The following is a 13,975-nucleotide window of genomic DNA, read 5'->3' as shown; positions in this document are numbered from 1 at the left end:
CAGGCAGGTCTCTGCTATAAACGAACATCAGTACAATTACAACCCACCCACCCACCCCCCGAGTGATGCACTGGAGTCACTCCACATTTACACAAACTGATTGATGGTTCACAAAGAACGATTTCAAAAATGTTGTAACCTGGCCAAATCAAAATCAGATTTCAGCTGGAACACCTGGCTGGATTTCCGAATTTCCGCTTTATACTTCTACCCTTGACCTGATCTGTTTCAAACAAAACAAAAACAAACACACAAAGAAATTTACAATAACCAAAGTGTATATTTTCCCCTATCTTTGCTGTTGGAAAAAAAGATAAAACTGTTTAATTGCTTAAATGTTCCAGAAAAAAAATGTCACCCTCAGGTAACAGCCAGAGCTCTGTGCAGGTTGATTAGAGACAATGTAGTGATGAGGGGATTGAGGGGAAAGGGTAAGAAATGAAGAATGTCAGACACCAAGCAATTCCTGAGCCAAGTGGGATGAAAAGAATTCCAGTCCCCTCTGCTTGTAAAAGCGAAGAGGACAATACGGGACCCCCACACACTGATCTAAACCCCTTACATCAGTTAAAAAGTGGCTGGGTGGAGCTCACAGAAATTAGACTTGAACTTTGATGTGCGTTGTTTCCATAGATTCCATGGTACTTTCAAAAACAACAAGAAATCCGGTGGCACTTTAAGACTAACTCCTTCTTGTTTTTGACAGACTGAAGCAGCTAGACCGGGTATGTGGTTCTTTCAGTTTCCGTATTACTTCATTGCAGACTCAGAGGAAGAACGAGTGAGCAAGAGGGCTGAAACACAAAAGGACCACCCTATTTCTTTAACTTCCCAAAGAAGGTCCCAGGAACGGCAGCACTCAGGGGTGGAAGGTAAGAGATTTTCTGCTCCGGGATGGGTTAGTGAAATTGATTCCTGGTGTCCTTTTAGCAGCTTCTTCGTGTCTGTAAGTTGAAGGCACAAATGATTGAAAATGGTTACTCTGAAGGTCTCACTGAAAATAGCTTTTAGATACTCCGTGTTTACCATCCACATTCAACTCCACCCTGATAACCCAGCCAAAGACCACTCCAGGGGCTTGTCATTAGAGCTGGGCAAAACTGTTTGGCCAAAACTGTGAGTGAGTGACTGTGTGTGTGCGTGTGTGTGTAAAAAAGGCAGGTTTGGTGACACAAATGTTTTGTGAATTTCAGTTGCTTTTGCCAAATTGTCCGTTTGAGGGGAGGGGCAGCCTAACTGCAGGAAAAAACAGACATGACATTTTGTAAAGGAAAAGTTTCAAAGTGGCTTTTTGTTTCACAATTTCCTCTGATTTCTTTAATTACACAATGATTTAAAAAATGGTAGAACTCAAACGAAACATTTCTTTTGTCCCAAAGCAAAACAAAAATTTAACTTGTTCATTAGCTGGTAATTTTAAAAAGTTCTCTTTTCGGCTCAACCCCAAATGCTTTTTATTCCTGTGAGTTTTCAAAAATGCCAACAAACTGAGAAATCCATTCTTTCCCCAGCTCTCAATTCATAGCCATCGAACTGGCAGAGAGCTCAAGGGGCTTTCTAGTCCAGTCCCCTGACTCATGACAGGACAAAGTATTATTTGGACCCGAGGCCACAGGTCGCGGGGGGGGGGCACGTGGGTCAAGTGTCCCCCCAGCAGTTGGCCCCGGTTGGGAGAGGACCAGAGCCGGAGAGATGGGGCAGGACCAGAGCCTCTTCCCTCTGCTGGGATGCTGCCTGCTGCTTGCCCCCTCCCCAGGCGTGTCACTAAAAATGGTTGTTTGTGTTAATGTATTTAGCTTTCTATGCAAAATCCTAAAGGGGCCTATTCAAGGTGCTGCCTGCGCCTGCCATACCTTACAAAACCAGCAATAAAATGACCCAGCTCCCGAACCCGGGGCTATTTTCTGGGAGGGCCTGGGTGTTCCAGAGCGAACAGCAGCCCACCCCGACTTCAGCCCACTCCCTTTGCTGGCAGAGCTCAAATGCAGGGCCTGATTAATTTTTTGTGGGCCCAGCGCCAAACATATTTGTGGGCCCCCCTGGGGCAAGGTGCAGAAGGGGAGAGATAGTCAGTCTCCAGAGCGAAGGGCAGGCTGGGGGCAATGGGGCACAGTGTGGGGGGAGCAGCCTGGCAGGACGGCCCTGTTTACAAAGCTGCAGCTGCCAGATGCACACTGGCCTGCCCAGCCCTGGGCTGACAGCATGCCCCTTCCCCTGGAGCGCGGGCCTGCACCACACCGTCCCCCCGCCCTGTGCCCCATTCTTCTGCCCAGAGCCCCTCGCCCAGAGACCTTCACCACAAACCTCTCTGCCCAGCCCCACCCCTCCCAGAGACCTCCCACCACAACTGCACAGTGCCCCGCACATCACACCGCTCACCCAGTGCCCCACACATCACACTGCTCACCCAGCCCCCCCTCCCCATAGACCTCCCCGCTGCCCACCACCTTCCTCACAGCCCCACCACCACAGCTGCACAGAACAAGGAGCAATGGTCTCAAGTTGCCATGGGGGAGGTTTTGGTTGGATATTTTAGGAAACATTATTTCCCTAGGAGGGTGGTGAAGCACTGGAATGGGTTCCCTAGGGAGGTGGTGGAATCTCCTTCCTTAGAGGTTTTTAAGGTCAGGCTTGACAAAGCCCTGGCTGCGACGATTTAGATGGGTTTGGTCCTGCTTTGAGCAGGGGGTTGGATTAGATACCTCCCGAGGCCCCTTCCAACCCTGATAGTCTGTGATTCTACACCCATAGTCCTGAGGGGATTCTGCACCAAAAACTTAAAAATTCTGCTCACAATATTTTAAAATTCCGCAAATTGTATTTGTCAATCAACTCCACCATGGCAGTGGGGAGCACAGGCCACTGGTTGCATAAGGGGGGTGGGTGAATACCCTGCAGCCACTTCCCACCCCACCCCGGGACAGGGACTTGGCAGCCAACCCTGACACAGTGCAAGGGCCAGGCCTGCCCCAGAAACACCCTGGGGCTCTGACCCCTGTGCCAGGAGCACCAGGTGTGGGCAGAGAGGTTCAACCCAGCAGCAGGATCTAAGGGCAGAGGGACTAGGTTGGAGATCTGGATGCACAGAAGCTCATTGTGGGGTTCCAGGTGCAGGGGCAATGGGACTCTGCAGGGGATCCAGGTGCAGGTGTTTGGGGCTCAATGGGGAGGGTGTCTAGGGGGGCTCATCGGGGTGGTACAGATGCAGGGGAGGTGGGACTTGTCAGGGTGAGGGTTTGATGGGCCTGCTTAACAGAGGAGCCCCAGCTGCTGCCAAGGGGATGCCACATGCTGGGCTCCAGCTTCCCCCCTGCCCCCATATTCCCCATCCCCTTCTCTTCCCCATCCATTGCCCCTTCCCCATTGCTCCATCTCCTCCCCACCTCCCCTTCCTTCTCCCCTGTCGCTTCCCCCAGCCCCCGCTTCCCTTGCCCCTTTCTCCTCCCCACCCCACCCCCTTCGTCTCTCATGCCTCTTTCCCCCTAGCCCCAGCCTGCCCCGCCCTTCCCCCCCCATAGGCACTCTCTGTTGTACAGAAAACAGGAGGCTCCCAGCACACAGAAGGGGAGCGCAACCAGCACCAGGACCCAGAAAGTGGCATCTTCTGAGCAGCCCCCTCTTTTTCCAGCCAGGCAGCTCTGCGCTTGCAGAAAGGGGGGGAGGCAGTGGCCTGTAACCCCCACGCCTCACCTCTGTGTGGGGGCACTGCCGCCCCCCAAACTAAGCCCATGGGCATTCTCAGCTGCAGGGGATCTGTTTTCATTCCCCCAGGAGTACCTTCCCCAGAATCCTCACTGCCCCCCCACAGACCCTCCAGAGACCCACTGCCCCATGCCCTTCCTGCCCCCCATCCACACTCACCGGGGGGCCGGCTGGAAGTGACTATGGGCTGATCCCACAGCACTGCTGGAGCCGGTCAGGGATCCTTCTGGCCCCTCAGAAGCGGCACAACCAGCCAGGACAGAGCGGGAACCCGACCTGCCCCCCTCCGGACCCACATACCTGGAGGAGCCCAGCAGGGCCGTCCCTAGACATTGTGGTGTCCTAGGCATTGTGGTGCCCTAAACAGTTCCCCACATGGTGTGGGATTGGCCCCAGGCCTCCGCGGGGGGGAGGGGCTGTCCCCAAGGTCTGTGGGGGCCAGAAGCAGGCTTGGGAGGCTGGGGGAAAACCACCTCCCAGCACAAGCCAGTGGGTGCATGTGGTCCCTCACCCCCAGCCCTGCCCTGACTCCACCCTTCCCCTGCCCTGCCCCCATTCCAACCCCTTCCCCAAAGTCTCTGCCACAACTCCGCCCCCTCCCTGCCCCATTGGACCCCTTCCCCAAATCCCTGCCCTGGCCCCGCCTCTTCCCCCTTCTCCCCCCTCCCTCCCAGATGGGCAAAACAGCTGTTTCAAGGCGCAAGTGCTGGGACCTAGGGGGAAAAAGCGGGCACACGGCACACTCAGGGAAAGAGGAGGAGGTGAGCTGGGGGGGGGCAGGGAGCTGCCGCTGAATGCAGAGCACCCACAGAGTCGGCGCCTATGGCTCAGTGCAGGAGTCGGCAACCTTTCAGAAGCAGTGTGCTGAGTCTTCATTTATTCACTCTAATTTAAGGTTTCGTGTGCCAGTCATACATATTAACGTTTTTAGAAGATCTCTTTCTCTAAGTCTATAATATAGAACTAAACTATTGTTGTGTGAAAAGTAAATAAGGTTTTAAAAATGTTTAAGAAGCTTCATTTAAAATTAAATTAAAATGCAGAGCCCTCCGGACTGGTGGCCAGGACCTGGGCAGTGTGAGTGGCACTGAAAATCAGCTCGCGTGCCGCCTTCGCCACGCGTGCCATAGGTTGCCTACCCCTGGCTCAGTGGGTACGTCTACATTGCAATAAAACATCTGTAGTTGGCCCATGTCCCCCGAGGGGCTCAGAGCCCAGGATCCTACCCAAGCCCAGAGTCTACACTGTAATTTTATTACCCTTCAGCCCAAGCCCCCTCAGCCTGAGTCAGCTGACACGGGCCAGCCATGGGTGTCTTATTGCAGTGTAGACATACCCAGTGTGTCTATTTCCCCATTCTGCTTGTCCAACGGACAGACAAGCAAACGGAGAAATGCCATCAAGTTGCATGTAGGACCTCACTTTGCTTGCTCAAAATATAATAGTACTAATAATACAATAATTAAGAAGCAGATCCCCAGCTGGGGTCAATGGGCTGTAGCTCAACTGGGGAGATTGGGGACAGATTCTCAGCTGGGATAAAACAGCCATAGCTCCAGGATCTGGACCTAGGTCTTGAGGACTTATGATAGATATAATGGCAGGGTCATATGGGAGATTAATTCCATTTATTTTGAATAACTGAAATATTTCTTCTCCTTTTCAAAGGCAGGCTGCTTAGGTCGATTGAGCGGCTCACAGGAAGTCTCAGTAAATGTCCATTGACCCAGTCGTGGTTGAGAATAAATCTCCCACTATGAGCGAAGAAGAATTCAAAGCTGCTGTCCAAGATGGAAACCTTAAAGCAGCAGTTTCAATAGCACAGCAGATGATGAAGTCACCCAGATTATTCGAAATTGCTGTCGTCGGGGAGTCAGGCTCTGGAAAGTCATCGTTTGTCAGTGCCCTCCTGGGCTTAGCTGATGATGATATAGGAGCCGACGAAGGCGGGATGGTGGAAACAACAGATTGGACTGTCATATATTCACATCCTGAATACCCTAATGTTTTGTTGTGGGACCTTCCAGGAATCGGAGCGCCAAATTTTCAGTCAGTTGAACACGAGATAACTGATACATACTTGTCAGGATATGATTTTTTCCTTATTGTCACCGCTACACGCTTCAGAGATACCCATGCCAGCCTTGCACAGAAGATCCAGGAGAATGCAAAGAAGTTTTACTTTGTGCTCTCCAAAGTGGACCAAGACTTGGAGGCTGAAAAGAGAAAACCAAACTATAGTGAGGCGAGAACCCTGTGGCAGATCAGAGAGGACTGCCAAGCCCAGCTGCAGAAAGCAGGGGTGAACGACCCTCAGGTTTTTCTCCTCTCCAGCTGGGAATCCGACAAGCATGATTTCCCCCTTTTGAAGGAAAATCTGGATAAAGAACTCCGCCATGCTATGTTGCAAAAGCTGCTCGACATCTCATGCCGGACCCTGCAAGAGAAGAAAACAGCCATGCAGAAGACCACACGGAAATCAGCTACCTTGTCGAGTGGTCCTGGCGCCATTCCTCTTCCGGGTCTTTCTCTTGTTGCTGACATGGCTGTCTTGGTGGATTGCATGAGAGATTACTGCAAGGATTTTGGCCTGAATTCTGACTCCCTCTCTGCACTCGCTGAGCTGGTTGGGAAGCGGGAGGAAGATCTGAAGGCCGTGATAAGGTCTCCACTGGCCACAGAAATAACAATTGACCTTGTACTGAAGCTGCTGGAAAAGTGTGTAGGTGAGGGAGTGACTTATCTGACTTACTTTGCCTGGAGTGTGCCAGTGGTTGGGTCACTGTTTTCTGCACAGGTTTCTTTTGGCACAACGGTGTTTATGTTGGATAACTTTATAAGCAACCTTGCGGAAGATGCCCAAAGAGTCCTGGTAAAGGCTTTGGAGGGAGAAGAGAAAAAATCAAAACAACATCACCAATAAATCAATTTGTCTGTAATGCATGAAAAAAAAAATCAACAAATCCAATCTCAGCTGGAGGCAGGTGTGACACTGGCAGACCAGGTGCCAGCTCATGCCGAGACTCTCGGCCTCAGCCCTGACAAATTCATAGCTGGAAACCAGTCTGTGTGGGAGGATTGCTACTATAGGTGTTGAGCTTGTAAAAATGCATTCAAACATTAAGCAATACTTGTTAGTTTCTGTCTGCATGAATAAATAAGAAAATAATAATAATCTTGCTTTTAATGTCTGTATCCCCTGCTATATATAAGGTAATACTTGAGGGCTGTGTAAAAATGTTTGCTCTGAAACCATAAACCTCATCAGGTGTGAAATACTGGTTTGCCCCAGGAGAGGTTATCTCCTGCCCATCAGAGGTTATCTCCTGCCCATCTCCTGCCCATTGAATCCAAACAGGCCATTGTGGGACATCATAGACCAGTGATTCTCAACCAAGGGTGCAGGAGTCAGGGTGTGGGATGGCTGGGTATCTGTGTGGGGTGCAAAAGTCAGGGCTGGGGTTGTGGGGAGTGCAGGGGTCAGGGTAGAGGACTGGGTGTCAGAGGGGTGCAGGGGTCAGGGCAGAGGCCTGTGGAGGGGGGTGCAGGAGTCAGGGCAGAGGGCTGGGTGTGGGAGAGGTCAGGGCAGAGGGCCAGGTGTGTGGGGGAGTGCAGGGGTCAGGGCAGAGGGCTGGGTGTGGGAGGGGTCAGGGCAGAGGAACGGGTGTGTGGGGGAGTGCAGGGGTCAGGGCAGAGGGCTGTATGTGTGTGTAGGGGGGATGCAGGAGTCAGGGCAGAGGGCTGTTTGTGTGTGGGGGGATGCAGGAGTCAGGGCAGAGGGCTGTTTGTGTGGGGGGGGATGCAGGGTTCAGGGCAGAGAGCTGGACGTGGGGGGGCAGGGGTCAGGGCAGAAGGCTGGAGGGGATATGCCCCGTTTCTCCCACTTTCCTCAAGGCCCCGTCCATCCCCAGCTTTTCTCTACCTCCTCCCCGGAGCAGCGAGCACGCTGCGGCTCCACTCCCCCCCACCCTCGCAAGGGCGATCAGCTGATAGGCGGTAGGGAGAGGGAGGGCGAGGGGCAGGAAGGCACCATGCTGGAGGAAGAGCAGGGGAGGGGAAAACTTGGCTGCTGGCAGGAGCACACTTCTGCCTCCTGCCCCCGCAGGAGAGCGCAGTGGGTGGGCGGGGGGCTGAGTGGGGCCGGGACCCCGGCAGGCGGCAGGTAGCAGCATGCCATTAAAACTCTGAAGCTCGACCCCAGCCAAGCATGTGATGGATAGAACTTGTGTGTGTGTGTGTGTGTGTGTCTGTGTGTGTGTGTGTGTGAGAGAGAGAGAGAGAGAGACTTGGCCGGTGTGTGTAAGGTGTACACGTTAACATATTTAACTTCGTTGATTTCATTTCATTGGGACAATATTGTTTATATCCTTGCCATGCCAGGAGCCTGGATTACTCTGATGTTCCTAGGGCTGCAGGGAAGCCGGAGGTAGATCCCACAGCAGACCACACAAATGGCTCAGCCAGGCACGGAGCCTGCTGCTGAGAGGCGAACAAGGCAGCAGAGCTAAAAGACTGAGAGAGGAAGTGAAGGATGTTAGCCCAATAGCCTTGCAGTCAGGAGACCCAGGGTGTGTTTCTGGCCTGCTTGGGGTCTTGCTCTGTGCCTCTATTTCCCCTCCCACCTTTTGTCTTTGTGTAAACTGTTCGGGGCGGGGCCTGTCTCTGGCTGTGTCTGGGCAGCCCAGATCTCAGCTGTCTTTTGCTGTGTGTCGGGGAGTGGTGCCATTTTAGATTGGGGGCGAGGGGCAACTTTACCCTTGATTCGAGGAGGTACTCGGGCACGTGAAACCTCTAGTTTGTTTGGGAGATAACTTAGAAAGATACTGACAGGAGCACTGTACCTAATTTCTATGTAAAGAAAGAAAAAGATATAAATAAAACCACCAATTACAGCCATATTTTATGTTTATACGTATGTTTAGATGCCCGTGACCCAACGGAGCTGGGGGTGAGGGGTCTGGAGTGTGGGAGGGGCTCAGTGCTGGGGCAGAGGGTTGGGGTGTGGGGATGAGGACTACGGGGTAGGGCTGGGAATGAGAGGTTCATGGTGTGGGAGGGAGCTCAGGGCTGTGGCATGGAGTTGGGGTGTAGGAAGGTGTCAGGTCTCGGGGCTGGCTGTGCAGGCTCTGGGCTGGAGCATTAGCAGAGGTTTGGGGAGGCTTAGCCTCCCCCGGCCTCCATCACCCACTGCCCATGACCGTACCCTTCCAGAACGTAAATGTAGCTTGTACTCACCTTCGCAGTGTCAGTTTAAACAAATTAGCTAAACACATAATTTTAGACACTCTGCAGATTGTACAATTGTTTTCAAATTGTAGTTTTAATTATTTCTGTCAACTTAAAATTCATATGAAAATAAAATCTGTATTATCTCCTGATTGTTCTAACCTTACATATAAACTTAAAATATGGCTTAATTGGGGTTGTAGAAAGATTTAGATACGGTGCTCCTGTCAGTGAATTTCTAACTTATTAGCTGCAAAAGAACTAGAGTTTTCAGGTGCCTAAGTAGCCCCTTGAAATCACAGTTAAAATTGGTCCCTGCCCCCAAAATCTGAAATGGTGCCACTGGGACAGACGAAGACCAGCTAAAAAAAAAAAAAGGGAAGGGGCAAATCTAGTAGGGAAATGGACAATTAAAGTGACACCAGATCACACTATAGAAGCAGGAGAGCGAAGCAGGAAATACCCAAAATAGAGAGTCCACAGAGCCATCAAATGCAGTGACCAGCCAGGGCTCATTCCCACCCTGCCACTGACCATCTTGCATCTGCAAGAGAAGGAGACAAAATGCTCCGATTAGCTGCATTCCAGACACCAGCCCCTGGGAACAACACTCACACTGGCCCTGCAGCCCCGGGATCCCTGCAGCCCCACTCACCCCAGCGCAAACCGGGAGTCACTCCGCTGAAAGCAGCTTAACTGGGCCTGAGTCTCAGTCACGTCCTGGCCCCTTCAGCGGGGTCATGCAGTGAGCAGAGAGTTGTAAAGGAGACTCAGTGTGAATGAGAATCAGGAGGAACCCCTTTACACCAGGGTAAGCAGCATTTGCATGCAAAAGGGGCCAGATCCCCACTGGGGTCAATCGGCTGAAACTTCATTGGAGTCAATGGGGCCAGATCAGGAGTGGTCAAACTGAACCATTTTAAGCTGGCCCTCGAGCTCCTGCTGGGGAGCAGGGTCTGGGGCTTGCCCTGCTCTGGTGCTCCAGCTGGGGCACAGGGTCAGGGGCTGCACCACACAGCTCCCGGAAGCAGCGGCATGGCCCCCCCTGGCTCCTACGTGCTCCAATGGCCCTGCTCCAATGGGAGCTGCAGGAATGGTGCCCACGGATGAGGCAGCGTGCAGACCCGTCTGGCTGTGCCTCTGCATAGGAGCCGGAGAAGGGACATGCTGCTGGTTCTGGGAACTGCTTGCAGTAAGTGCCATTCGGAGCCTGCACCCCTGAGCCTCTCCTGCACCCCAACCCCCTGCCCCAGCTCTGATCCCTCTCTCGCCCTCCAAACCCCTCAATCCCAGCCCAGAGCACCTCCTGCACCCCAAACTCCTCATCCCCAGCTCCACCCCAGAGCCAGCACCCACCAGCCGGAGCCCTCACCTTCCCCCTGCATCCGACTCCCCCACCCCAATCCGAGGCCCCCTCTCACACCCTGAACTCCTCATTTCTGACCCCACCCTGGAGCCTGTACCCCTAACCAGAGCCCTCATCCCTCCCGTGCCCCAACCCCAATTTTGTAAGCATTCGTGGCCCACCATACAATTTCTCTTCCCCGATGTGGCCCTCGGCCCAAACAGTTTGCCCACCCCTGATCTAGAAGCTATTTTCAAGGAGCTCTTCAGAGCAACTATTTTCAGTCATTTGTGTCTTCAACTTACAGACACGAAGAAGCTGCTAAAAGGACACCGAGAACTAATTTCACCAACCCACTCTGCAGCAGAACATCTCTTACCTTCCACCCCTGAGTGCTGCCACTACTGGGACCCTCTCGAGGAAGGTAAAGACGTAGGGTGAGTCATGCTTTCATCTCTCTCTGTCTCTCTTCCTGTAAGTCTGCGATGAAGTAACAGGGAAACTGAAAGTACCACACAATTCATTGAAAGAACACACAGCATAGTTAAAGTCTAATTTCCGAGAGCTCCACCCAGCCACTTTTCAACTGATTTTAGGGGTTTTGATCAGTGTCTGTGAGACCCGCATTGCCCCCGGGAGCAGAACATGCTGGGGCCGCCTGTTGCCCCGCGTCGCCCTCACCCCCAGCCCCCGCCCTAGCACCGCCTCTTACCTGCAAGACCACATGTCCCTCCCGCCTCCACTAGCCTGTGTGAGCCGGTGTGATGACACGAAGGTGTGGCTGCAGATCACGGGTCGGAGTCACGTTATTTCTGGCACCTGCAGATTCATATTTTTGTATCCGCGCAGGGCTCTAAATGTACAAATCACCCTGCCTGCTGTGGGTGCCTGGCCAGGCACATGCCTCTCCACACCTGCTCCCAGGCAGTCCGGGCAGGTGTGATCCTACCCCCTTCGCCATGGGAAACCGCCCACAGGACAAATCTCCACCGCACACCAGCTCCGCCCCCCCAGAGATGAGACTTACAGGCAGCTGCAGCCTGGAGCCTGCTCACTCCCCCAGAGGTGACACAGGGCTGTGTCTAGTGAGGGGACACATGCCCTCCCCCCATTTCTCCGGACGCGTCCAGCACTGACGCCCACAAGTGAGGAGGCAACGCTCCCCCAGGGGTGGCACTCAGAGTCATCCCCTTCTCCTCCCCCTGCCCCATCCCACACCGCCATCCCCCCTTCTCTTCCTCTGCCCCATCTCACTCCCCCTGCCCCATCCCACTCCCTCATCCCCCCTTCTCTTCCCCCTGCCCCATCCCATCCCTCTTCCTCCCCCACTGCCTCGCCCTGCCCCCACATGGGCACTCACCCTTGTACAGAAGCAGCACCCAGCAGGGAGCATCCCGGAGCTGCCAGCCCAGCTGGGGAGTGTCACTGAGTGAGCTGGCACAGCATGGGAAGGACAGAAACTGCCTCCCATCTGGACAGGCAACGCAGAGCAAGCCCTGCTTGGCACTCACAGAAATCGGGGGGAGGGAGCAGTGGGGGGGGCAATGCCCCCCAAACTACGCCCATGACTGGGTTGATGTCCTGGTGCCTCCCCTCACCCTGACATCCCTACAGGGTGTCCCTGTGGGTGGGAGCTCCTCCCCAGACACAGGGGGTTGCTTTGCCGTCCCTGCCAGGGGTAGTGTACTAAACTGCTCCCGCAGGAATGTACTACTGGGAGCAGTTACTGGTAGGCAATGGACTGTAAGAAACTGCTATTATATAAAACTGCTACCTGATGTAGCAAACGCCCACCAGTAGCAGTGTCCTGCAGTATAGTGTGTGTAACTGCTGCGTGTAGAAAGGTGCTATCTGTAGCAGTTATTGCTCCATATAGATTGGAAGAAACTGCTGTTGTAAAGAACTGCTACTTGATGTAGCAACCTAAACCTCCCTTACTGCAATTTAAGCCCATTGCTTCTTGACCTGCCCTCAGAGGTTAAGGAGAACAATTCTTCTTCCTCTTCCATGTAACAACCTTTTACATACTTGAAAACCATTATCATGTTTCAGTCTTCCCTCATAGGTCATGTTTTCTAGACCTTTAACCTTTTTTTCCTTTTTTTCTGCTCTTGTCTGGACTTTCTTCACTTTGTCCACATCTTTCCTGAAATGTGGCACTGAGTACTAGACACAATACTCCAGTTGAGGCCTAATCAGCGCGGAGCAAAGCCGAAGAATTACTTCTTGTGTCTCGCTCACAACACTCCTGCTAATACAGCCCAGAATGATCGGTTTTTTGCAGTGGCATCACACTGTCGACTCATATTTCACTTGTGATCCAGTCTGACCCCCTCAATCCCTTTCTGCAGTTCTCCTTCCTAGGCAGCCATTTCCCATTTTGTGTGTGCATCTGATTGTCCCTTCCTAAGTGGAGCACTTTGCATTTGTCCTTATTGGATTTCATCCTATTTACTTCAGACCTTTTCTCCAGTTTGTCCAGATCATTTTGAATTTTTATCTTATCCTCCCAAGCACTTGTCACCCCTCCCAGCTTAGCATCGTTCACAATACTTTCATACTCTCTATGCCATTATCTAAATCATTAAGATTTTGAATATAAACATATCGAGAACCGATCCCTGCGGGACCCCACTCATTATGCCCTTCCGTCCTGACTGTGAACCACTGATAACTATTCTCTGGGAACGATTTTCCAACCAGTTTTTCATCCACCTTATTGTAGCTCCATCTAGGTTGTATTTCCCTGATTTGTTTATGAGAAGATCCTGGGAGACAGTATCAAAAACTTTACTAACAGCAAGATAGACCATGTCAACCACTTCCCCCGCATCCACAAGGCTTGTTACCCTGTCAAACAAAGCTATCAGGTTTTGTTCTTGACAAATCCATGCTGGCTGTTACTTATCATCTCATTTTCTTCTAGGTGTTGCAAATTGATTGCTTAATTACTTGCTCCATTATCTTTCCAGGTACACCCGTTAAACTGATTGGTCTGTAATTCCCAGACCGTCCTTATTTCACTTTTTACAGATCGGCACTATATTTGCCCTTTTCCAGTCTTCTGGAATCTCTCCTGTCTTCCATGACTTTTCAAAGATAATTGCTAATGGCTCAGATATCTCCTCAGTCAGCTCCTTCAGTATTCTAGGACACATTTCATCAGGCCCTGGTGACTTGAAGACATCTAACTTGTCTAAGTAATTTTTAACTTGTTCTTTTCCTATTTTTCCCTCTGATCCTACCTCATTTTCACTGGCATTCACTAGGCAACAAAGAGTCCTGTGGCACTTTATAAACTAACAGACGTATTGGAGCATGAGCTTTCATGGGTGAATATCCGCTTCGTCGGATGCATGTAGCAGAAATTTCCAGGGGCAGGGAAATACTATATTAGGTGTTACCTTTTGATGGATTTGTTTGTGTTTTCAGCCAATCCATTGGTTTGTGCGTGGTGTGGGCTGGTGAAGTTACGCTGTATTCCCAATTTTTTGCAATGTCTAGGTTATACTGAAAGAAAAAATGTTATGCCATGTTTGGTGGATGAAAAGAGACCAAAGAATAAAATGTTAGAGCAACCCAGATGGGGTGTCCAGCAGTAATCCTTCCCAAAGTAGTGTGGGAGTTCATGGAAACTTGTCAGCCAAAATACCCATAAAGAAAAACTCCCTAGGGCAATGAAGCCCATGTTCACTGTCAACT

At 51.8% G+C, this 13,975-nt stretch overlaps 1 protein-coding gene across 4 annotated transcripts in view; it reads left to right on the top strand.

Annotated features, from left to right (window-relative positions):
• Positions 1-659: 659 nt before the first annotated feature.
• LOC127038023 (interferon-inducible GTPase 5-like) overlaps positions 660-13,975 on the top strand; it is a 34,288-nt gene continuing 20,972 nt past the window's right edge. The window contains exons 1-3 of one of the 4 annotated variants that reach the window (XM_050930349.1): positions 735-872; positions 4,746-4,855; positions 5,371-6,877. In XM_050930349.1, coding sequence (XP_050786306.1) covers positions 5,417-6,625 — 1,209 coding nt within the window. In that variant the 5' untranslated portion in view covers positions 735-872; positions 4,746-4,855; positions 5,371-5,416 and the 3' untranslated portion in view covers positions 6,626-6,877. Of the gene's footprint in view, positions 873-4,745; positions 4,856-5,370; positions 6,878-7,607; positions 8,271-10,580; positions 10,711-13,975 lie in introns of those variants that run through there. The other 3 variants (XR_007770547.1, XM_050930348.1, XR_007770548.1) reach the window with 3 other exon arrangements.

This window comes from Gopherus flavomarginatus, chromosome 20 (genome assembly GCF_025201925.1).
Source record: "Gopherus flavomarginatus isolate rGopFla2 chromosome 20, rGopFla2.mat.asm, whole genome shotgun sequence".
NCBI lineage: Eukaryota > Metazoa > Chordata > Testudines > Testudinidae > Gopherus > Gopherus flavomarginatus.
Note: the sequence above shows the minus strand (reverse complement) of the source record. Positions and strands in the feature narration are given on the sequence as shown.